At 41.1% G+C, this 25823-nt stretch overlaps 2 protein-coding genes across 21 annotated transcripts in view; both read left to right on the top strand.

Moving 5' to 3' along the window:
* JAKMIP1 (janus kinase and microtubule interacting protein 1) overlaps nucleotides 1–25823 on the top strand; it is a 254195-nt gene that overhangs the window by 171762 nt on the left and 56610 nt on the right. For all 20 annotated transcript variants that reach the window (XM_065598214.1, XM_065598216.1, XM_065598218.1 and 17 more), the window contains 3 exons: nucleotides 17191–17319; nucleotides 20622–20750; nucleotides 24770–24853. In XM_065598214.1, the coding sequence (XP_065454286.1) occupies nucleotides 17191–17319; nucleotides 20622–20750; nucleotides 24770–24853 (342 nt within the window). The remainder of the gene's footprint in view (nucleotides 1–17190; nucleotides 17320–20621; nucleotides 20751–24769; nucleotides 24854–25823) is intronic.
* Nucleotides 5–17278, top strand: LOC135984012 (uncharacterized). The gene has a single exon (XM_065598241.1). It carries the CDS (start codon nucleotides 11046–11048, stop codon nucleotides 11163–11165), a length of 120 nt encoding a protein of 39 aa, XP_065454313.1. The 5' UTR covers nucleotides 5–11045; the 3' UTR covers nucleotides 11166–17278.

Below are 25823 nucleotides of genomic sequence, written 5' to 3'. Positions count from 1 at the left end.
GCCAGCGCAACCCATTAGGCGACCTAGGCGGTTGCCTAGGGCGCTAACATTTGGGGGGCGGCGACTGCGGCGGCCGGATCTTCAGCCGCCCTGGTTGGGGGCGGCATTTCGGGGGCGGGACCTTCTGCGACCTAGGGTGGCAAAAAAGCTGGCGGCGCTCCTGGAGTCTGGTGTACCAGCTCTTCTGTATCTTGTGAATGTCATACAAACTTTTTGGGCGAAATATGGGCTCCAATGAAGTCAATGGCAAAACTCCCATTGACTTGAATGAGGCCAGGATTTTACCCATTATTTCTAACTAGTAATAATTAACACTCCTTAAGTGAATGTTCCTAGCCAAAGTTTTCTGTGACACACACAGATGATACCCCTTAAAAGAAAATCTAAATAGTTTGTAGTCACAATCTCCTGAATTTTCAAACATGACTTGAGGCAACTTTAAAAGGGATCTGATTTTTCTGGGGGATGGTGCTTAGCACTTCCTAAAAATCAGGCCCTTTTAAGGTGTCATAAGTTGGATGCCCCAAATTACTAGTCACATTTGAAAATGTAGGCCTATATGTTTTTAGAAATTTAACTTGAACAGTATTTGATGTATAGGTAGTAAAATGGAGCATAACTAATTTGAACTGGAATGCAAAAATGAAACAACAAAACATGTGGTATTCATTTATTTAGACAATGGTAGATTTTGTTTTAGTGTATACTTTCAAAGTCAATGGTAGTTTTATTGTAGTAATATATTTTTTAAGTAATGAAATATACTATAAAATCTTTCATAGAATATCAGGGTTGGAAGGGACCTCAGGAGGTCATCTAGTCCAACCCCCTGCTCAAAGCAGGACCAATCCCCAGACAGATTTTTGCCTGAAAAGCTAGTTGCTAACAAGTGTGTGTGTATGTGTGTGTACATACTGCACATTTGTGGGTTAGTAGAAGTGAGAATTACTGTGGTTCTGCTGTACATTGAAATAACACTTGCTTTGTAGTTAAGGCTGTGATTTAGTTGTGGAAGTCACAGAATCGTGACTTCCAAAGACCTGCGGAGGCAGGGTGCTGGGTGTACCCCCACCGCCCCAGGCAGTGGCAGGCCCGCACAGCTCCTGGCAGCCACAGGCGGCAAGGGGGACCCTGGAGCTCTGAGCCCCCACGGGTGGTGGGGGGGGCCCCTGGAGCTCCCAGCCCACTGGTAGATGCCCAGGCTCCCCATTTTGTCATGGATATTTTTAGTAAAAGATCACAGGCTTGTGTGAATTTTTCATTATTGCCCATGACCTGTCTGTGGCTTTTACTAAAAAAAACCCATGACAAAATCTTAGCCTTATTTATAGTGTGTTCTTGATGGCATACTCATTATGTCCTCATGGTGGCACTTTTTATTACTTTGTTTTATAGTGTCTAGGTTCTGAAAGAACGACTTCAGATATATTTTTGGTTCTGTAGCTCACTAGAAATATTTTTAAACAGTGTTCAGAATATTGCATTTGTATTATACAGAAAGAATAGTTTCAAAGAAATCCATAAGTCTTGCAAAAGTCTGATCTAGGGTGAGGTTATAGCAGATCTGTATCATTCATGCTCATCATAACATACTTGGATGTTCATCTGTGGCAGAGATAAAAGTGGGGCCCTTTAAAAATAAAATTAATATTTTTGTATCTGATCATATGTTTGATATTAAAATACTATAATATTGTACAATGAAGAGCCCTAACACAGTTTTAAACTGTAGTCTTTGGGATTATAAAATACTTGTTTTTATTAAAAGTAATTTACTACTTTCATTTTCTTTTAATGAGATGGTGATAGCCATATTATGTGACACTAGGAATATCAGTAATGAAGGAAACAAATGGGCTGCCAGCTTCTACAATACTTTAATTATTGGAAAAATCCTGTGTTAATATAATCATGTATTACCAAAACATAGTAAAACCACCTTGACTCACTTTACATGGCACCCTTTCCTTGCGCCTTCTCTAATGCCTGTTACTCTATCTGGAATGTGCATAGCATATTGTGGGTGCTGCCATCTGTTTACTCTGGCTAGTCAAAATCAGATTTGGAACAATTTGACTCAGAAAGCAAATGAGGTTTGGTGTGGCTTAGCCCTCATTATTCCAACAAAAACTCTGTTGTTCTCCTTTTGTTCTGACCATGTCATAGCACAGTTGTTGATTGACTTTTGCAGAGATTACAGTGAGATTTTTCATTTTATTTTGGACAGTTTCACTTGGACATTGAGTGATTATGAATAAATTTTATGTAGTTTTATGTCCTCTGGTGTCCGTGCCTTGTGGTGGTGGGACAGCTTGTGTGCTCTAACGATCCCCAGAGTCTGTGTCGTGCAGTCTTTTTGCTCATGATAGGTTCAACCATGCTGGATTGGTCTGTGGAGGAGGGGCCAGACAAAACAGACACCCTCGACCTCCGGTTTGGGGGTTAGGCACAGGGCTAACAATCCTGTCCCGTAAAAAATCAAAATTTGTTATGGAAACAGTGATGGAGAAATTGACCATTACTGTGTGTGATGACCTTCAGGAGTATGAATAACCTGTATGAAGCCACTGGCATGAAGACTGAAGTGCTCAACACCAAGACAAAAACCAAACTTGGTTTTTGGAATGTACAGACAATGTACGAAACAGGGAAGCTAGCTCAGATCACAGCAGAGATGAGACACTATAGCTTACACATCCTTGGTGTCAGCAAGAGCAGCTGGACAGGACAGAAGGCTTAACAACAGCCTTGGGAAAAACTTCGCTGTATTCTGGACGGGATGATGGACAACACCATGAGAGTGTTGCCATCCTTTTGAAGAAGGGAGTGGAGCATTCCCTGCTTGAATGGAAGACCATCATCAGGAGACTTATGAGAGCCAGACTGAAAGTGAAACACAGTGTCACCCTGATTCAGTGCTATGCTCTGACAAATGGCAGTGATGAAGAAGTAAAGGACAAATTCCACCTTACATTGCAGGCAGAGTTAGAGAGAGTACCATGCCACAACCTAACTATCATCATGGGAGACCTGAATGCCAAGGTTCGTAAGGACAACACAAACAATGACAGAGCAATGGGAAGACATGGGTGTGGCACCATGAATGAAAACGGAGAGAGACTTGTTGATTTCTGCAATATGAATGACCCTAGTCATCGGTGAACCCTATTTCAGCATCGTGAAATTCATAAGCTGACATGGTGTTCTCCAAATTGCAGAGATAAGAACCAGTTTGACCATATGATTATCAACAGCAAATGGCTATGCTTACTGACAGATGTGAAAGTGAGAAGGGGAGCAGATGTTGGCAGTGACCACCACCTGGTGACAGCCTCCATCAAGCTAAAATTGAGACGTGTGAGTCCACCAAACAAGGGACATAGACGTTATGACAGTGACAAGCTAAAGTCCCCTGAAATACAGAAAGCCTTCATTCTGCAGTTAAAGAACAGGTTTCAGGCACTTGCAGACCTTGATGAAGCAGAGGGGAATGCAGATGAGGAGATCAACAAGAAGTGGGACAAAGTAACAGCAATTTATAAACAGAGCAGTGAAGCCTGTCTAGGCTACGGGCAGAAGAGAAGGAAGGAGTGGATTACATCCAGCACATGGAACGCCATAGAAACCAGACGAGCCCCGAAGAAAAAAGTTTGATACAAAATCCCAGAAGCTAAAGGACAAATATCACGAGCAGTATAGCAAGGCACACCAGGAGGTCAAACGCCTTGTGAGAATGGACAAACAACATTATATTGATAATCTGGCAACACAAACAGGGATGCAGCTGCTCATGGTGAACAAGGAGCCATCTACAAAATGACACGGCTTATCAGTGGTAAATGGCAGACACCAACAAACACTCTCATCAGGGACAAATAAGGCCATCTACTAACAACAGAAAAAAAACAATAAATGCGCTGGACAGAGCATTTCAAAGAATTGCTGAACAGAGAGCCACCTAAAGAGGAAGCAAACATACAGGAGGCAGAAGAAGATCTTGATATCGACACAGACACCCCACCTAAGGAAGAGATCATTCAAGCCATCAAATCCTTACAAAATGGGAAATCTTCTGGCAAGGATAACTTGAATGCAGAATTATCCAAGGTAAATCCTGAGTTAGCAGCATCAGTCCCGGCACCTCTATTTACATCAGCCTGGGAAAGGGAAAAAGTGCCAGATGAGTGGACCAATGGGGTTATAGTGAAGATACCAAAGAAAGGAACTCTCAGTATTTGTAATAATTGGTGTAGTATCACACTTTTATCTGTGCCAAGCAAAGTATTATGTAAGATCATAGTCCAGCATATATCAGAGGCAGTTGATCGCATTCTCAGTAAAGAGCAAGCTGATTTTCGGAAAGGGCGTGGATGCACAGCCCAGATCTTCACTCTACGAAACATAATAGAACAATGCTTAGAATGGCAACGGCAACTCTACATAAACTTCATAGACTTTTGAGAAGGCTTTTGATAGCATTCACAGGACCAGCCTATGGCACATTCTGCAGGCATATGAAATCCCTCTCTGTATAATCAACATCATCAACTTTACATGCAGTGTTGATCACAGTGACCTCAGTTTTGAAGTCAAAACAGGAGTACATCGAGGTGTGTCATGTCTGCAATCCTTTTCAGCATTGCCATCGACTGGGTAATGCAGAGTACAACAGAAGACATGACAAGAGGCATTAAATGGACACCCTTCTCATCCCTTGAAGATGAGACTTCGCAGATGATCTTGCTGTCCTATCACATACCCAACACCATATACAAGAAAAAGCAACTTGACTCAATGCATTCAGCCAGCAAATTTTACTGAAAATCAACCACAGTAAGACTTATCTCATGACCTTTAATATTGCCTCACCATCACCAGTACAGATTGTGGCAGAGCTCTGACCTTGCCCCTGTGGGTCCTGTGCTTCTAGGTGGTATATGCTAGCCTCAGTGGCTCACTGTGACCCTCCACATAGCCCTTCTCTTTCTAGGGCCAGGGTTACAGTCTACTGAGCCCTTTTCATCATAAGCCAGCAAGGAGGTTGGTGAGAGAACTCCCACAGTCTCTGTTGTCCCTAGGGGCTTGTTTTAGAACAGTTTAGCCTCCTGTCCTGACAGGGGCCTGACTTCCTCTCCTAGGAGGTGTTCCTGTAGTGGTGGGTTGGGGGGAACCCGGGACTGCCCTCTACTCCGGGTTCCGGCCCAGGGACCCTAATGGTAACAGCTGTTGGCAGCCAACCTTTCACTGCCAGAGTTGCTACATTTCCTTGGGCTACTTCTCCACAGCTCTCCTGCTTCTCCCTTCTTCACCCTTACCTTAGGGCTCCCTTATCAATAACTTGAGGGGGTCTTCATTAACCAGCCCTTCAGCCGCACTTCCTCTCCTCTGTCTCCCCTCTGCCTGACAGGAATGAGCCCTTTTTATAGTATCAGCGGGCCTTAATTAGAGTCAGGTGGTCACATTAGCTTAATGGCCTCACCTGACTCTTTGCAGGTTAATTGGAGTCAGGTGTTCTCATTAGCCTGGAGCAGCCCCTGCTCTGGTCAGTCAGGGAACAGAAAACTGTTAATCCAGTGGCCAGTATATCTGCCTTCTGCTATTCTGCTGTACCCAACTGGCCTGGGTCTATCACAAGATAGAGGATTATGTTCTCACCAATGTAGAAACATTCACATACTTGGGCAGCACCATCAGCCAGGACATGCGGAACAAAATCAATAAAGCCAGGAACACCTTCAGGAGCTTAAATTACAGTCTGGAAATCATCAAAATACAATGCCAAAACCAAACTCAAGATTTATCAGAGCTGCATACTTTCAACATTACTTTATAGTGCAGAATGCTGGGGAATAAGAAAGTATGACGTGTCCAAAATGTCTTCATTCCATACAGCCTGCCTCAGAAAAATCCTCTGTATCATTTGACCCAGAACTATCTCAAACCAAGATCCATTGTCACAGTGCAGTCAAGAGAATATGAGCACCATCATTGCCAGGAAGCACTGGAGATGGATTGGCCATATGCTTTGGATGGAAACTGATTCCATCACCAGAGTAGCAATAAGATGGACACCTGAAGGCAAGCAAAAATGAGGCCACCCGAAAACAACATGGCTAAGAGCTGTGGAAGCTGAGCTAAAAAACCTGGGGCACAGCTGGGGAATCATTGAAAGACTTGCCAGAAACAGGAGTGGGGGAGCTTCGTCGCTGCCCTAAATGCCTGAGGTGTAATGCGAACATGATGATGATCATTTATGTAGTTTCTTAAATTTCATTCACTTCCTAGAAGATGTTTTTACATTACTATTTAAATTAGCTGCTAATGGGGCATGCTTGACCAGACCTTTCAAAGCTGCTGATTTTGAAAGTTTCCCCATAAATTCAACATATTCACATGGGATAATGTGGCAGGAGAAGGGAAGGGAGGGTTTGTAGCTGGTGAGGGAATGGACCAAGTCTGATCTTCCATGATAAATTCTGACTGGTTCTGCCTGTTTGCAGGCCAAGGGACACTAGGAGATGTGTGGCATGCTGCACTAGATAGAGACGCAAAGAAAAGCCAGCTAAACAAAAGGGTGAAGTGTGCCCCGCTCCTGGGAACTAGGTTGAGGGAGCAGGAAATTCTCTACCTGATTTTAGAGGAGGAGATGCTGACTCTTTTGGTGCTTCCTGTGTGGGAAGGAATTCTGGGGATTGAGGAAACAGATGTGTGGAAGGAGGCAGATCTCATGAGAAAGGATAACCCAAGGAAGAGAGAGAAGATGCTTGTTCGGCTCACTGTAGAGCTTGTCAAAAAGTGGTAAGTGTGCTTTTTGGTAAATTGTTAAATTTTCTGATTTTTTTTTTGAGGTGGGGGGGGAAAAAGCAAAAATATAAATGTTTTTTGTTTTTCCTGCTTTGTCTCCTTCTCCCTGCCCCCTTCCCTCTCTTTGTTTCTTTTTTCATTTTGCCACTGAAAAATGGAGAGAAAAGGGAAAAACTGGAGGAAATTAATAACTGAAAATCAGTGTTTTTTGTTTTCTCATTTGAAACAGTGGAAAATGTGAATATAAGCAGGTATTTTGGGTGAAAATGTATGGTTTTGAAAAATTGTCCACTTTTTATTTTAAAAAAAATTGAACAAAATTTCACCAGTTTGACTTAAAACCCATAAATAAAAGCATGAACGTCCAAAGGCTCTAAGGGTTTGATGCCTTCAAGTCCTCAAGAATAGGTTTGCAAATGTTCTAGGTGCCCATATTGTCATGTAACCTGTAGGCTATTTTTAATTCGTGCAGCATTCATCGAAGAAGCTTAAATGCTGTCAACAATAACTTCAGAAGTCTAATCCTGGCAAACCGTCTAGCTTCCTTCCAAGCTTCCTGCATAGTAATGGACATGAAGTCAGAGTTTTTAGCCCCTCAGTTCATGATATGGTTTGGCTTTAGTAAGGAGGTCAAAAAGAATAAGGGAATAACGCAACATGCTAATAATAAGTTTTTATAAAGCGGAAAGACACTATTGAAGGAGCCCTCTTTCCCATGTCTGCGTTGCAATTTCTATATAGATAGTGTTATTGCTTTGAATTATGGAAGAAATAAAAAACAAGTTTTTTTCCCCCCCTTAGCTACAAGTGGCATTGCAATGTTGATTTATGCCTTTAAAATGTAAATACTTTCTTGTAAATGTTTGCACGTTTCTGTTGCTAGTGGGAGATCATGTACTTCAAATTAATCATTTATGGTTAGATCACAGACTAGTTTTTAGACTCTAGGCCACCTATGGTGTGTTTGATTAGGTTACTTTTGTCTGACAGACTTCAAGTAATGAAGGATGAAGTTGTAACTAGAAGGAAACTATGTAATATCAGAAGACTGTATCTTCCATGTTCTGTATAAAATTATTTGAGTGAAGGATGCAGGGTCAAGCCCTACATTTGTATATAATTTTTGTTCCACTCTCTTTAATTCCTAGAGGGAAAAAAAACTACATTGATAGAGTTAAGGTTGAAAGTACATTGGGAAAATGTAATACAGAGATGTTGTAATTATCACAGAAAAAAGCATTATAATTTCAGGAAATTCAGAGTTAGGATTAACCCTAAAAGTAATCCAAACATCTCAAGTTCTGGAAATGCAGTTAGGGCACCCAAACTGCCCTGTAGTGATGCAGAGGAATCACCGTACAATTATGGTTAATGTATTTTAGTGTCTGTCATTCCTGATTAGACTAAACTGATTTTTAAAGACACATTAGATTTGCCGTGGTTTTTCCTTGTGGTGTTGTATCTTGAGTAGAACTCTCACTGTAAATGGGAACCATAGTAGCTCAACTACCACTTAAGGCACGCGAGTCTCAAAGATCTAATGTAGATCTGACAAGCTGCCTGTGAAATTCACTAAGAGCCAAAACTTTGTCCTGAAGTAAATTAATTTAATGAGTGTTTTATGCATACATCTGAGGACTGTAACTGGCCGTCAGCCTATGCTTTTGTCTCAATTCCCAGGTTTCAGGGACAAGTAATCTGGAATGTTTTAGAATTGGTAACTAAATAGTCAAGTCCAGCAAGATTAATAGAAATCAGCTCAACAGCAAAGCAAGCAAGATGGATCTCCCACAAAACTTTTATTTCAACAGTTTAGAAAAATAAGCGAAGCTAAGATAAACATAGGCAGACTGGATTGATTTGAAATTGCTTTCCAGACCCAAGCTCAACAAGTCAGACACAAACATGCTGATAAAATCAATTTTGTCTCAGAATGAAGGCTAAAAAAATAAGTCAATATCGACAGAACAGCATCTGACACTTAATCTGTTGATAGCACTCAAATTTCAAACACTGTGAACTGAAAATAAAAGCAAAGATGTTGTTTAGAACAATGTGAATGTGGAAACCCAGAAAGAGTTCAGTACTGATGAAAATTAGTTTGTGGCTTTGTCTGTCAGATGGACTGGCTATTTGTATCCATAGCGGACCGTGATAACATAGGTGTACAATAATAGAAGTAATTATCAGGATGGCTGTGTTGATTACGGAGGGCTGACACTGGTGGAAATTTACTAAGATTTATTTTGGGGAAAATAAAGTATTTGTGCCTGGCTCTTCTGAGAATCATTCAGTATAATAACCTACAGCTCACAGCATGAACTAGCCTATGGGCGGGGGGGTGGCGCGGGCGGAGGTGGACCTTCTTCCTTCTGTGTCCAGCTTTCCCTGAACAAGGGAAATGGGGAAACCTCAAGTAAAGCATCTGACTAGAGGGAGCACCTTACTGAGAAGGGTCATGTGAATACATTCAGATGCATGTAAGTTGGAAAGTGGTATCTGCCACAAAAAGGGCTGGCTTTGTTTCAGTCTGAGAAAGACCAGGGGCAAAGAAAGGCTTTAGAAAAGGCTCTCGACAGTGCCCAGGCCAGAGGACTTGGCAAGAACCTGTGAGGGGCTTACATGGAAAGGTCTTACATGAAAGGGACCAGGGGAAGATGTAGGAAGAAGTGGTTGGAGAAGCCAAAAGAAGGCCCATGGTAAAGGTCTAAGCGAGGCGCCACCTGAGCACTATAAGTAGCTCTGAGGGAATAGTGACACACAGGGCCTGCTCCAGCATTTCTGCCGCCCCAGCATTTCTGCGATTGGCGGCAGCAATTGGGAAAAAAAAAAAAGCCGCGATCGGCGGCGGCAGTTCAGCGGCAGGTCCTTCGCTCCTAGAGGGCGCGAGGTACCTGCCGCCCCCGAATTGCTGCAGGTGCTGCCCCTGTCCCTTGGCCGCCCCAAGCACCTGCTTGTTAAGCTGGTGCCTGGAGCTGGCCCTGGTGACACAGATGAATGAGCCTGAAGCAGTCAGTCATTTCACTGGTTAGGACATTGGAGGTGGAGCCTGAGGTGGAGTGAAGCACCAGGCTCCAATGCACCTTCAGTTGTGCCGCTATCAGGGAACAAGTAGTAGAACCCTGACCAAGGGCAAAAAGAGAGATTTGTTAAATACAAGGACTGGGGATATTAAATTAACCATTTATTGGTTAGTGCTGACTCCAGAATACTGAAAACATGTAACATTTCTACATTGGTTGGAAGGATTGCTGTGCAGTGAAGATTTAATTTTGTAACCTGTTAATTCATAAATAGGTGATGTATATGTTCATGGGTGGGAAGGTACTCATCCAAACAATTGTTCTTTTTCCCTGAGATGGTACCTTTTAAGCTCTGTCTTCCATAATTCTCAGCATGGAAAGGTTGTGCTGAAGCAACAACTCCTCCATGTTTGTTTTTTAATGTTGATAGCCCACAGTCAGCTTTGCTTGTCAGCTAGAACAAAGTACATTAAATTCATATTGTGGTACTTAAGACATCCGATAGGAAAAATGGTCTACTTGCTTGTTCCAGTAGACTTTAAAGTCTTCTCATGTGTGAGTAGTTTTAGTTCAGCTGGCATGCTTTTGGAAATGCCAAAGACTTGTCTGTTTTTCCCAACTATAGTTCTTCTGCTGGTTTCTAAAGCTCAGATTGCACCAGGTTACTGTTGCTACTGTAGCTTTTGCTGAGCAGTCTTCTAATTGTCAGGGGATGTATGAATCTGAAGAACATTGCTGGCAACCAGCTCAGGTCTCTAAGAGGTAAAGAGGAGCACAGTGGGGTGGAGCTTTATAAGATCTGAGTGCAGGGTACCCAGAGAAGAAATATAATCACCGCACACACTCAACCTCCTAGATTTTCTTCGGTGAGAAAAAGCAGCCGGAGCTGATAGAAATTTCTTAATAATTGCATGCGACATCAGGTTCCTTGAAGTAATGAGAATATTTTAAAGGTCTCTTTTCTGCTTAGGATTCACTTTAGTTCAGGGCTTTTTTCAGTTTTTTTAAATATATGACAGAGAAATAACCATGAAATCCTGGAAAGGCTTTTTTCTGTAGAATGGAATTACAATGATAAAATGAAAAGTGGAGTCATTGCTTTGAAATCAACAAAATTACCCATAACTGTGGGACTCTGAAGACTAATTTCTGCTTTGTAAGCTTTATTAAATAGGCTATATTTGTGATTATAACTGAAAGTGTTCACTCTTCAGCACAATGGAGTACATACTTCTTGTCTTATATTTCTCTTTTTTTATCTGTCTGTGTGCTCTGGTGTGCCTATATTTTTCTGGCTGCCAGGAAATGACTTATAAACATGAAGGTAAGAAGCTATAAGTTAATAGCTGATTTGTTCTAATTACAGTGTAATTCAGTTCATTATGATTTAGCCACTTCTCCTGTTTTGATTAATCACTTGAAAATAATATGTGATACTTAAATCATGTGGGAAGATGAAGCTGCTGCAGCTATACAGAAATTAGATGGTTCATATGCATGTAGACCTATCTAATTCAATTAAATGGAGTACTAAAATAGATGTAGATATTTGTATGCAATATCATCTATATATTTCAGGGCACAGACTCTGCATCATAAATTATGTCAACATTAATCAAATTGACTAGTTTTGACTCAACGGGAATCACCACTAATATACACAATATTTATTTTGTAGATCTTCATGTTCTGAAAATATATTTACTCTGTCATAAGTCCTATTGATCTTCTAAACATTAATTGCAAACATGTAATGCACAATTATACTGTAAAAGTATGTGTGAAAACGTTGGTATAGAAATCCAAAATTGCATCCTAATTTCCACCAGTTATTGCCAAATATTTCAGATTTTACTTCTGCATATTTTCAGTTATTGAGATGAACATTTTACTCTGATAGTTATGATCTAAACTTTAGGATTGAATATATTTACATAAAAATAACACCTTTAATTAACAACCTTCTAGAATTATAAACAGTATATACAAATATAATTTCCAGAGTTTTACACATTTTAAGAAAAATTCTGACATAAATAGTATAGCTAAAAAGAGCAAGCAGAATAATAAAAGCCACATTAGAATACATATATTTTAGAAATTGATTTTAAATCAGTTTTTTGAATTAATAAGTATGATCTTCCATGATCTGTGTGTGTGTGTGTGTGTGTGTGTGTGTGTGTGTGTGTATATATATATATATATATACATATACATATATATAGTTTACCATAGTATTTATTATCAGGTAGTAAAATGTTCTTAACACTTTATTAACTTTGTGTCAACTGTCTCTCTGATTTTTTTCCCTCTAGCTGTTTTCCGGTCAGTTAATTGTTGTGTTTTGGATATGAATCCATTTTTATAGCCAATTGCTACAAATATTAGACTATCACACTGGCAACAATAAATAGTTAATAATGTGAATGACAATTATGTGATTATCTCATGATGTAATTCATAAATATGCAATTAATGTGCAATGGCTAAATATTACATTGTGTCCCAGTATGTAATCAATGCAAAAACAAACAGGCAAATTCACCATTGAGGCATAGTAATTAGCAGTGTTTATAAAAAGTAAATGAAACAGATTCACTCTAAACCCAAAATATTATACACAAGTATGTGTAGTATTTAGCAATCCTTGACTATCCTTGAAGATTTCGAGTGTCTCCGTGCTATGGGAAACATTAATTTCCCCTATCTAATTATCATTTACATTATTTATTAAAACGTGTAGATGTTTCCTGGAGGCCTGGTGCCAATGATGTGTTTAAATATGCTGAGTAACAAATATATCTGTATATTGATAGTTCAGTAGCTATTATTTTTAAATAATCCCTGTAATCAACAAGGCTCTCTTACATAAACCAAAAGGACCAATCTTTTTTGTGTGTTTGTTTTTGTTCCCTGAAAACACCTCTTCTTAAAGCACCAGGTATTCAAGCTGAGTTATTTATAAAACTAGCTACGGTTTGTGTGAATATTTGCAAAGAACATTTCAATGTTGATGAACACTCTTTTTGTCCTGAGTTTAATGAAGCTACTGATGCTCCTGTAGGTATTGCTGGGTGTTTCTTCAGTGGTTCAGATACAGATTGTGCACCATGGTTTATTTGTTCTTTTCTAAAGGACTTGTAATGAAGGAAAACAAACTTTCTCTAAAGCTAAGGATTGTGAAGAATATGAATGCTAGGGGAAAGAATTAAAATTCTCAGATTAATTTCTGTTCCAAATGTCTTAAACATAGTTCTAACATATAACATAGAAAAGTTCTAACATATAACACAGAATAGTCCTGGTGCTTACTGAATAACTAAAAATAGCTGTGTACCTGAGCAGGTTTTAGTACTTAAATCCCTTTCCTTTTTGCCTCCCTCTGTATAGATTGGGTAGCAATTCCTAATGACCCAATCAATGGATTGGAAAGGGAAGGCTAATCTCTAGATATCTTTCAAGTGCATGGGTCTATATTTGTGGCCTCTGCAGAGTTGTGAAGAGTCCAGGCTTTATTCAGGTTTCTACTTTCTTTAAGTTTTTGAACTTTTTTCAACATGAACATAACATATTTGAAAGGGGATTTTTATACTAGAAACAATAGGCTCTTAATTCAGTCTGTGAATGAAATTTTGAACTATTCTAAGGGTTTGTCTTCACAGCAACAGTTAGCTCAAGTTGCTCTGCTCAAGACAGCCTAGCTCAAGTGAGAGTGGCAATGCTGCAAAACAATAACACCTCACTCTTCATTGTACTTTACATCAGTATATTTCAAAACACTTTACAAAGGGGTCAGCATCACTGTCTCCATTTTATAAATGGGGAAACTGAGGAGCAGCGGTGACATGTCCAGTTCACCCAGCAGGCCAATGGCACAGCCAGGAATTGAACCCAGGTCTCCTGTTCTCTATCCACTAGGCCATGCTGCCTGTCTCAACACACATCCTACAGAGAATGGTTTGATTAGCAGCACAGAATGATTGGATTAGCAGTGGATGAGTTGTGCTAACTTAAGCTGTGGCCTGTATCCCCTCCTGCAACTGTTGATCTTCAGCCTATATCCCCGAAACGCCAGCTCGCTCAAGTTGAAAGCACCAGTTAGCTCAAGCTAGAGATATTTGTGTGTAGACGGGAGTTGAGTTAGGGGTAACACACCAATCATGCCTCAAACCAACACTGCAATGAAGACAACCCTAAAATATTAGAATAGAAGTGATGAGAACATTGAGGTTATGTTCTTAGGCCTGTTGAAAGCAATAATACAGTTATAGAACAGTCTAGAGGCCTAAAGTAGAAGGGGAGAGTGTGCAGTCATTGTGATTAGAGATGGGGCATAGCTATTTGGTAGAATTAACTGTAATTGCATGTTGAAGAGAGGTTAATGGGTAAATTGTGAACTGTTAGGAGGGCTTGGTTTTGCTGGACTCTAGAATTTTCGGTAGGGTCAGCAGGACAACTCATAACTCTATATAAAGATGGCAAATTTTGTCTTATTTTACACTTGGTGGTGTTGAATTCACTAGGTGACTGTTTGGCAAATTGTATCAAATCAGATAATTTTGGTTGGCAGCCTATTTTTATTTTTTAAACTATTCTAAGCTAAGTGGTTGAGGAGATGCTGTAGTTTTTCTTGTGAAGAATTCCAGAAATTTTGTGTATTGACTGATGTCAACTTTCAAATAATTTTGAAGAGTAAGCTTAACCTTCACAATTGAATGTTTAAATGATGCTTTTATTTTTGAAGCAGCAGAATTTTCTGCAGTGTCATTGTATTCTGAGCATGTATCAAGAAACTGAAGTAAGGGAAGGATAGAAAGATTGATAATTTTAAGACCAGTTTACTTTTTTATCAGTCCTATAAAGGTTCATTGCAGTTATGACTTTTTGTCTGCTGACATTGGTAGCTGATCTAATATCTTTCATGATGATAGAAAGTCACCCGGGCCTGATGAAATGCATCCTAGAATACTCAAGGAGCTAATAGAGGAGGTATCTGAGCCTCTAGCTATTATCTACGGAAAGTCATGGGAGACGGGAGAGATTCCAGAAGACTGGAAAAGGGCAAATATAGTGCCCATCTATAAAAAGGGAAATAAAAACAACCCAGGAAACTACAGACCAGTTAGTTTAACTTCTGTGCCAGGGAAGATAATGGAGCAAGTAATTAAGGAAATCATCTGCAAACACTTGGAAGGTGGTAAGGTGATAGGGAACAGCCAGCATGGATTTGTGAAGAACAAATCATGTCAAACCAATCTGATAGCTTTCTTTGATAGGATAACGAGCCTAGTGGATAAGGGTGAAGCGGTGGATGTGGTATACCTAGACTTTAGTAAGGCATTTGATACGGTCTCGCACGATATTCTTATTGATAAACTAGGCAAATACAATTTAGATGGGGCTTCTATAAGGTGGGTGCATAACTGGCTGGATAACCGTACTCAGAGAGTTGTTATTAATGGTTCCCAATCCTGCTGGAAAGGCGTAACGAGTGGGGTACCGCAGGGGTCTGTTTTGGGACCGGCTCTGTTCAATATCTTCATCAACGACTTAGATATTGGCATAGAAAGTACTCTTATTAAGTTTGCAGATGATACCAAACTGGGAGGGATTGCAACTACTTTGGAGGACAGGGTCATAATTCAAAATGATCTGGACAAATTGGAGAAATGGTCTGAGTTAAACAGGATGAAGTTTAACAAAGACAAATGCAAAGTGCTCCACTTAGGAAGGAAAAATCAATTTCACACATACAGAATGGGAAAAGACTGTCTAGGAAGGAGTACGGCAGAAAGGGATCTAGGGGTTATAGTGGACCACAAGCTAAATATGAGTCAACAGTGTGATGCTGTTGCAAAAAAAGCAAACATGATTCTGGGATGTATTAACAGGTGTGTTGTGAGCAAGACACGAGAAGTCATTCTTCCGCTCTACTCTGCTCTGGTTAGGCCTCAGCTGGAGTATTGTGTCCAGTTCTGGGCGCCGCATTTTAAAAAAGATGTGGAGATATTGGAGGGGGTCCAAAGAAGAGCAACAAGAATGATTAAAGGTCTTGAGAACATGACCTATGAAGGAAGGCTGAAAGAATTGGGTTTGTTTAGTTTGGAAAAGAGAAGACTGAGAGGGGACATGATAGCAGTTTTCAGGTATCTAAAAGGGTGTCATAAGGAGGAGGGAGAAAACTTGTTCACCTTAGCCTCTAAGGATAGAATCAGAAACAATGGGTTTAAACTGCAGCAAGGGAGGTCTAGGTTGGACATTAGGAAAAAGTTCCTAACTGTCAGGGTAGTTAAACACTGGAACAAATTGCCTAGGGAGGTTGTGGAATCTCCGTCTCTGGAGATATTTAAGAGTAGGTTAGATAAATGTCTATCAGGGATGGTCTAGACAGTATTTGGTCCTGCCATGCGGGCAGGGGACTGGACTCGATGACCTCTCGAGGTCCCTTCCAGTCCTATAATCTATGAATCTATGAGTGTGACGTATACACTACTTGCCTATACCTTTTAATGTGGTTCTGTTATATTCTGTACCCATTAATTCAATGTTATGTTATCTGTGATTTAAAAAATTTTCATTGAAATATTAATTTTCACTAAAGATTAATTTTCCTTAGACGTGCTGGTATTTATTTTTTCTTTCTAGAGAATCCATTTTTCTCATTTTTAAAATGATAGTATTTCAGACAGATGAAGATATATGAACTGATATCTTCAAGTTGACAGCAATAATTTTGAAAAATAGATATTTTTAAGCTTTCTGAATTTTTTGTTTTTGTTTTTATTAATAATGTGAATCACAAATGTCAATGAATAACTTTTTTGAATGCAATATACCCCTCTTCTAACACCCTCTTGTATGTTGCATCTCAATAGGTTGGTTACCTAATATCTCAAAACATGGATGATTTTCTGTGTGGTTAAGTGTATTTTATACTTGTGGTAGAGCATGACTGTATTTGGCAACTATCCAATGCAATGTGCAGTCTGAGTTTTTGAAGCTCTCGAGTAAAAGATGCCGAAAGGAATAATTTCTTTACCGGCATTCAAATGGTACATACACATGGAGAGAGCAACACTCTTCTTTCATCTTTTTTTCTAATGATTGTCTTCCCAGGCTCTCTGTTTGTTACCAGGGACTTAATCCTACAGTCCTTAGTAGGTCAGTTGAAATCAACGGGACTGCTAAGGTGTCCCAACTTGAGCCTCTTGTGGGTCCTTGTGGGTAAGAATCAAAGCATCTTGGGAGTAAAGCCAGACTAGGGGTTACTGAAGACCTTTTTTGCTGTCTACTTGTCTATTTAACCAGGTTATAGATTATTACTGAATGTCCTATTAGTAACCTAAAAAAACTGACTTTTCAGAGGCATGTTGTGGAGACGTTTTTTGGATTTGACGAAGAATCTGTTGACTCTGAAACCTCATCTGTAACTTCGTATAACACGGACAAAACAGACAGAACGCCAGCAACACCAGAAGAAGACTTGGATGATGTAAGTAATGAAGTGTCTTCATAACAAAACATACAAAATGAATGGAAATATTTTTCCTATTTCTCTGTATTTCTGCATTTGCAACTTGAATAGTTGTTTTCAGTCACGTAAAAGACTGGAAATAAGGTGTAAATTTTTAACAGTAGGAGTAATATACCATTGGAACAACTTAGCAGGAGTCATGGTGGATTCTCCATCACTGACCATTTTAAAATCAAGATTGGATGATTTCTAAAAAATATATCCTGGACTTATTTGGGGGAAGTTCTATGGCCTGTGTTGTGCAGATCAGACTAGATGATCCCAGTGGTCCCTTCTGGCCTTGAAATCGATGAAAAACACACTAATTTAGCTCAGCCATTGCGACCCAGCTAATAAATGACAGCATTAGGGTCTGTCTTCTTGATGAGTTCAGAGTTAATTAAATCAGACTTGGTAAATATCAGCAGTGCTTGAGAAATAGAATTCCTTTTATCACACTGCCTCTTACTTGTCAAAATAGGAAAATCAATGGGCACTTGCACTGACAAAATCCACGGCTGCTCCACAATAGCTGTTCCTAGAATATTATGATTTATGTGACTATTTTGGTACTGTCAGGTCCTTCTCACTATGCTTTTGATATCGAGAGACGTTTTGTCAATTTATTAAGGCTTAAATAGTAAATATATGTAGACATGTTTTTGCTGGACTTGTATGTTATGCACTGCAACCGGGCTACAGTAAGGAACGGCAAGGCCTAAGACAAGATGTAAAATCAAGGTCTCCCTATGGTGTTTACTAACTCGTATGTTCTACCCTTCAGTTACACCCTCTCTATCTTATACTCATGTCCCCATCTCCCCTACTCTACCCAGCTTATTTTATTGTTGTTTTGGGGTTGCTAACCCTTGTGATTTTTATTGAGTCTCATGATATTGTTTGGGGTTTTCTTTCTTGGAGCCCCAGTTCCTGGAGTCAGGAGAATCTTCGCTTTCATTTAAAAAAAAATTCTAGCCCTCATGATTGTGGAGAAAAGTTTGAAAATATGAAACCCAGAAGGCAAATGAAAAGACCCTAGTGTTTACTATTTTAAAAGAAATCTTAATGATTTTTAAGCCAATTTCATGATTTTGGGGAATGACATATGTTTTTTGCATGCCTGGAGTTGGCAATACTGTTTTTTTACTTAGAGCTCTGTAACCAGTATACAACTTTTTGCTCATCGTCCTGTATTTAAATTACTTTGCCCCCAAACCCTCAGGTTAGGTGACTGAGAGAAGCAGGTGTCCATCTCTCTGTCCATGTGCACATGTAGCAGGTCCATGGTGTTGAGCAGCAAGGTCCAATGTGGGTCCTTCAAAATTATGGGCAAAATATTGTCAGTGAATAAAATTGTGCAGAGTCATATTCTCTCTCATCCCTCCCCATCAGTCTGTGTTCCTTCTCTCTTTCACACCCTATCACTCCCTCCCTCACCCATATGTCTTGCTCAGTTCTCTCTCATTAGCCATTCACTCTCTGCCCGCCTTTCACACAAATGCTTTCCATTCAGCACTCTTAACTTTCACTGTCCCCTGTTCTCTCTCTCTTCCTATACATACTGTTCCTCACTTTTTCTGTCAAGCCAATTTATGCTGCACTCAAATTCTAAACATAAACACAGGCAACTCTTCATTTTTCTCTCCACCCCAATGTCTGCTTTCCTCTAATCTCTGCTAGTATTTTAAGGCCGCATCAAACTTTGGGAATCTGTAAGGTTTTCTTCCTGCATTTCTGTTTCTTTTGTTTGTATTCTTTCTTGCTGGTCTCTTCCCCCACCCCATCCAGGGCTGGCTCCAGGCACCAGCCGAGCAAGCTTGTGCTTGGGGCGGCAGATTGCACGGGGCGGCATTCCATCTAATCCTTTTTGTTTGGTTGGTTTTTTGTTTTGCGCTTCACCGCTTTGGCCCTCCCCGCAGGTTTTTTCTTTTTGGTTTGCTGCTCCCGCCGCCCTGTAGGGGGTGGAGGAGGGGAGCGCACTGCAGCAAGCCCAGCAGGGCAGCCCACGTCCTGCCCTGCCAGCCGACCGGAGCGGCGCAGAGCCCTCCCAGCAAGCGGCGCAGTGGGAGGGGCCGCGTGGCAAGCACCCCGCTTAAGGAAGCCCTGGCCACCCCCTTTCTTTCTCCCTCCCCCCACTAGCCGGGGTGTGCACTCTGCTGCCCGGGGTCTGCAGGGCCGGGAGTCCCCCTGCACCTACGCTCCCGCCGCCCCCCCAGGTTTTTTTTGTTTTGTTTTTTCTTTCCTTTGCCACTGGGCAGTTTGTCACTCCCTCCCCCCCCCCTCCGGCCGGGGGCAGGTTTGTTTCCCGCCCCCCCGCCTTTGCTGCTCTGGCCAGCCAGTTTGTTTCCCCCCTCCCCCCCCATTTGCTGCTCCGGCTGGCTGGTTCCCCACCCCCACCATTTGCTGCTCCAGCTGGCCAGTTTGTCCCCCCCCCTCCCCGGCTGGCGGGTTTGTTCTCTCTTTCCCCTCTCCCCCCCCCCCGCTGTCCGGGGCTAGGTTTGTTCCCCGTCCCGTCCCCCCCACCTTCGCCGCTCCGGCCAACGGGTTTGTTCTCTCCCTCCCCCTCCCCCTGCTGCTCCGGCCGGCTGGTTTGTTCTCTCTCCCCCCCCCTTCGCCACTCCGGCTGGGGGCAAGTTTGTTTTCCTCCTCCCCTCTCCCCCCTTTGCTGCTCCAGCCAGCCGGGTGCTTTTTGCTTGGGGCGTCAAAAAAAGCCAGTGCCGGCCCTGACCCCATCCCCCACTCCTCCAACTCAAAATTTGTCATTCAGAACACAAGGTGATGCAAGAATGAGAGCTAATTGGAGTGAGGGACTTTTCTCTCCCCATTTCCCCTAGGGTTCCTGGAGTTCTTTCTCAGGTCTAAGGTAGGGATATTGTCCTGCAGATTGAGCTAACAGCATCGGGTACCAGGCTCTGCCCCAGGGACAGCTCATAGGGGTTAGGGTCTGCCAGTCGGGGGAAGAGTCATCAGTGCTGTAGGAGGAAGATTTGCGCAGTCCTTTATATCTCTATATACATGAGTTTGGAAGCAGCAGTTTAACGAACTTTCGTACTCTGGCTGTTAGAGTCTTTGACCCTTTTGTAAGCCTGGGTCCTGCATAAAGTTCTTGCCTGTCCTTTTTGCTCCACCCCAGCAATTCTACATACCAATATCTTTACAGAAATGGATGGATATTTTACATTTTCCACCAGCTACTGTATAATCTCTGAGCTGTAAAGAGAGCTTAATGTTTGAAGCAACAGAAGATAATATACTGTTTTTTGCTTTTCTATTCTTTTAAGAGTACGCCTAAAGAAGAAGCTGATTTAAGGTTCTGTCAACTAACCAGAGAATATCAAGCTTTACAAAGAGCATATGCATTACTTCAAGAGCAAGTTGGTGGGACACTGGATGCAGAGAGAGAAGCAAGGGTAAACAATTTTTTATTGAAACTTCTCAGAAATCTGATATCTTTCATGCTAAGTGTGCCTTTGCAGGTCAGTGGACTGCATGCAGTAAATGTATTACATACTTTTGAGGATTAGATATTATAGTGAAACATTTGTTCTAGATTTATCAGACCTGTATGGAAAGAAGGTTTCAAAATGCATCGTATCCTGACTTTTTTTTTTTTATCACACACATAGTGGATTAAAGTAGTCCTGTTTTTAAGTAATGCTTTCTAATTCAAAAAGACAATCCAACAGAAATTGCATGTGACTGCTAAAACGATGGATTTAAGAAAAATCAATGATCAGATTACAATAAATATTTGTGTCAGACAAGTAAACAAAGAGCCTGAAACAAATCTGGCGGGAAAATCTTTCCCTTCGGGCATTTACTAGGATAAATGAAAGGCTGTATATTCCCCCAGTTCTATGCCATCCCCTCATGCCCAGCAAATGGGGGAAGGCCAGAACACTGTTGTGCCCTAGTGGTTACTGACCACTTGAATGGCTCCTTGGGGACCTAGGCAAAATCTAAGTTGTGCTACAGACCAAGTGGGCCTCCCAATGGCCGTAGGATCAGTGAGCTGGAAAGGTGACCCTTTGCCTCATCCCACCAGTCCTGCACCAAGCACAGCTCGGCCTGGACCTAAAAGTTGAATTGGTATTCTCTGGTAAATTACTTCAGATGCAGGGCCACATGAAGACTTGGTAAAAGTGTGTGCTACATTACTGACAAAGCAAGGGGTTTTATATTCACACACACATAATCTTTTCGCTTCCCCTACTGCTAAGCATTGTTTTATTGATCAGTCCAAAAAATCCTTTCTGGTTTCAAAATGCTCTTGAAAATGATTTCTTGGAGTCTCCTGTGTCTGCAAAGCTTTCTGGATCACTCCATTCTTTTCCTGCTTGACATCACCCATTCTCGCTCTCAAGACAAGAGGCACCATTTTTCTGACTGAGATAAACTAATATAAACTTCTTCCCCTCCAGGACACTACATCTCAAGCATTTTCAGTTCTTGCCAGTCCACCGAGGAAGAGATCTGACTGGAGTAAAATGCATAGCAGTGCAGTATTACTTTGCTCATTAACTGATTTTTCACATCCTACATATGAGTTGTTTGTAATTGGATGTGGAACTCTGGAGGATTAGAAATACCTAGTTCCAGCCCCAAGCATGATTAATTGGCGATCTAGTAGTGGGCATGGGGGATTTAAAGAGCACCTTGTTTGTCCATCTGTGCCTTGCTTTACACAGAATCTATCTCTGAGTCTCTGCATGTTCCATTTGCTATGCCATACTGCCTAGTAGAACTCCTCAGAAACTTTTCACATAACATTTTCTTGTCAAAATTTGCCGATTGGCAAAATCTAAACATTTTGCAGGAACGTCTAGGTTTTGTTGAAATTATGACTAAGGCTATGTTTTAGTCACAGGTATTTTTAGTTAAAGTCACGGACAGGTCACAGGCTGTGAACAAAAATTCACGGCCTGTGACCTGTCCAGAACTTTTACTATATACTCCTGACTAAAACTGGGGAGTGGGGGGTGGCAGCGCATGGCATGGGACTCCCGCTGATGCTGGGGAGGGGTTGGCGGATTGGGGGGGCTGGCAGGCTCGTTACCTAGCTTCATGCCTCCCCCCCAGCAGCAGAGTTTGGCTATGGGCGGGGGTTGGGACGCAGGATGGCGAGGCATGCTCTGGGTGGTGCTTACCTGGGGGGCTCCCTGAAAGTGGCGACATCCTCCTCGCTCAGCCTGCTAGGTAGAGGCATGGCCAGGCAGCTCTGTGTGCTGCCTCCACCCAGCCTAGCAGCTGAGTGAGGGGGATGTCGCCATTTCCAGGGAGACCCCCAGGTAAGCGACGCCCAGAGCCTGCCTCACCCCGTCCCATGCCCCAACCTCCTGCTCCCTCCCACATCCAAACTCTGCTGCTGCTTGGGGGAGGAAGGCGCAGTGGCCCGAGACTGCCCCAGCAGTGGTCGGTGCATCTGGCACTAGGGCTGCCTGAACTGCCCCTGAGCCAAGTGCACTGGCCACTGCAGAAGTCACGGAAAGTCGCAGACAAACCCTCAGCCTTAATTATAAGGAAATCAGGAGGGCTGAGAAACCTTTCCTGCGTCCTTGGCAACCTGCCTGGTGGGCTGCGGGGGAACCCAGGCTCCCAAGCAACTTTAACTCTGCCATGCAATAATGATTAACACAGATTAATAATCATACTTAGCTTTTATATAGTATTTTGCAGAGCTTTTTGAGACCAACTGATAAAAAGGAGGCCAGTATCATTATCCCCATTTTGCAGATGGGGAAACTTAGGTACAGAGAGACAAAATAAACTTGTCCATGGTCACCCAGTAGGCCAGTGGTCACAATGGGGATAGAACCTGGATCTCCTGAGTCCTAATGCAGAACTTTATCTAGGAGGCCATACCAACTTCCTATGCTTATAGTCCCAGATCAGATTAAACTGATTTTTACAGGTGCATTTGATTGTTTCCTATTGGTTTTCCTCGTTGTGTCCATTGACTTTGAACATTACTCTTAACGTTCATAGTCAGAGTCTCTAAAATGTATAATGGTATATAGGAGAGTCGAAGAATAGGTCATGAAAATATTCCACCTTCTAAAACTAATAAGTGGCATTTTAGTTTAAATAAGAAAATAAGTCTTCCCTTGCACATCTGCTATCAATTTCTGCCTTTAGTTTGTGCCCTTGCTGTTGGGCACAGTGGATTGCTAACATAACGCCAGCCATGCAGCTCTTAATCACATAATCATGGCTGGCTTTCATTTTTGTCCCCAGGATGAGGAAAAAAGTTATTTTTATTTCTTTAAAAAGGACATAATTACATATTTTATTAAAGTAAGATTTCTCAGGCATTTATGTATTTGATAGTTCTATAAAACCATTAAATGTTTTTCTCTGTGTTAGAGGGAGAGGGAGGCGTTGGGGATTATTTTTTTCTGTAATAGCATTTTAGACATTTGGAGAAATGCACTTTTACTCTTTCTACCCTGTGGCCTAGCTGGCTTTTTTATCTCTTTAACAGCTGACTGGTCTAGAAGGTTTTCAATTGGTTATGTCTTAGGGGGCCCAATTCGGGGAGGTAGCGAATGTCCCCAACATCTATTAGGTGAAATTGAGTGTATTTAGCAAGGGCCTGATCCTGTTCGTTACCAAGGGCCAGATTTATAAAGGTATTTAGATGCCTAGAAATGCAGGTCGGTGCACAGTGGGATTTTTAAAAGTGCCTAATAGGGATTTTGAAGATTCCACTAGACACCTACCTGCATCTCTAGGCGCCAAACTACCTTTACAATTCTGGCCTACGTGCCTCTATTCGTCCTTTAGGGATGAGGGCCTCAGTACTTTGCAGGAGGTGCTCAGCGCCCCATATGTTCAAGCCCCAATTGGGGACGCTTTGCAGCTGAAGTAACTCAACATCCATAAGGGAAGTACTTATCTTGAAGGATTGAGACCATATAAATAAAACAGTGGCATATGGCATGAATTCTTATTTTTGGATGGTATGCAGTATTCAGGTACAATGAGCTGTATTTAAGTTGTTCATCATACACATTTTACTCACAGCAGACTTATTTAGTACTTATTGCAATTCTTTTTTTTTATTATTATTTTTAAAGTATCCTGAGTAAATACCAAGTATTGTAAACAGCATCATTACTGGCTTTATGTTACTGAATTTTAGAAAGTTCTTTGCCAATGAAAACATCAGATTAGTGTTTCTTAGTTTATGAAGGAAAAGAGTTGTGTGGAAATGAATGAGGTAAATATTTTATCAAATAAAATACAAATAAACATGTTTGTTTTAATTGAAAACAATTCAAGTTCACCTCACTGGCTGATAATGGACAGAACTTATCAATATTTGATTCTGCAGTAATTGAATATTTGAGAATATGGAGCTACATATGAAGTGTACATCCTAATCAGTTGGCCATTGTGACAGTATATGCACTCTTTTATACCTTTTCAGACTCGTGAACAATTGCAAGCTGATCTCCTCAGGTACCAGGCGAAAATTGAAGATCTGGAGAAATCTCTGATTGAAAAAGGACAGGTAAAAAGCTCTCTTAATGCCCTCTGTCAAATCATCTTCTCCCTTGCATGCAGCAGTGCTCTTGTCATCTTCATTGCTTGCTGGTGTATTCATGTGTCTGATGCAACTTAGTTACCATTCCACCAGTTGGACCACCTGATTAAAGGAACATATTGTATAGACTGGAAAAAATCCTATTGAAGATTCGTCTTCCAAAACAAAATATGCTAATGTTGGCATGCACATGGTTGTTAAAATCCATTCCCTTTTCTTGTCCAGCCCAGGCCCTTCTCCTTCCTCTGGTTTTCTTTCTGCTTTCACTGGAAGTTTTGGCCATAATTTCAACAAAATGAATGTTATGAATTTCCCATTGAGACCATTTTTGGTGCCCTGGCTGGAAGAATTATAAAATTGTTACCACCACACACATTTCAGCTGGAAAAATGAACCACTGAATGGGTGTTTGATTACTAGGAGCTGCTTTCAATATTTGATCCACATCACTTACATTGAAATTGGGACCTAGATCTAAATGGAGGTTTTTTTGCAGTACTTAGCAAGGATAAATCCTGGCTCTTGGCAGGTATAGTGTTCAGGATCTTCAGGAAAATAGCACAGAACTATGATTGTGCACTTTAAAGATGTTCAGTTGCATAACTACTAGTACCTCTTCAGAATTTTTTGGATGCATTATTTTTATACCGTGTTTATTGTTGAAAAATTCATTTAAAAATTGAAGTGATGCACAGTAATAAGATAAAACATAGAGATATATCCAAAAGTAAGTGTGTGAAAGATGAATAAAACATAATGTTAATATACTAATATTTCATAAACCTTTTTAATTAAAGTTCACTTCATTTTATAATGATTTATTCTATGCAAGATATGTTCCTTAAGAATGCTGCATGAGTACAAAGAAACCATTTACCAAATTAAGGCGAATATAAACAATAGTGTTAGCTTGCCCATAAGCGCCAAGGTTCTTAGT

This window comes from Chrysemys picta, chromosome 5 (genome assembly GCF_011386835.1).
Source record: "Chrysemys picta bellii isolate R12L10 chromosome 5, ASM1138683v2, whole genome shotgun sequence".
Lineage (NCBI taxonomy): Eukaryota > Metazoa > Chordata > Testudines > Emydidae > Chrysemys > Chrysemys picta.
The sequence above is the reverse complement of the archived record's forward strand: the minus strand, read 5'-3'. Positions and strand labels throughout refer to the sequence as shown.

Excerpts from the sequence above, each read along its gene's own strand:
- LOC135984012 (XM_065598241.1), top strand. The coding sequence starts at position 11,046 with ATGGAGTACATACTTCTTGTCTTATATTTCTCTTTTTTTATCTGTCTG.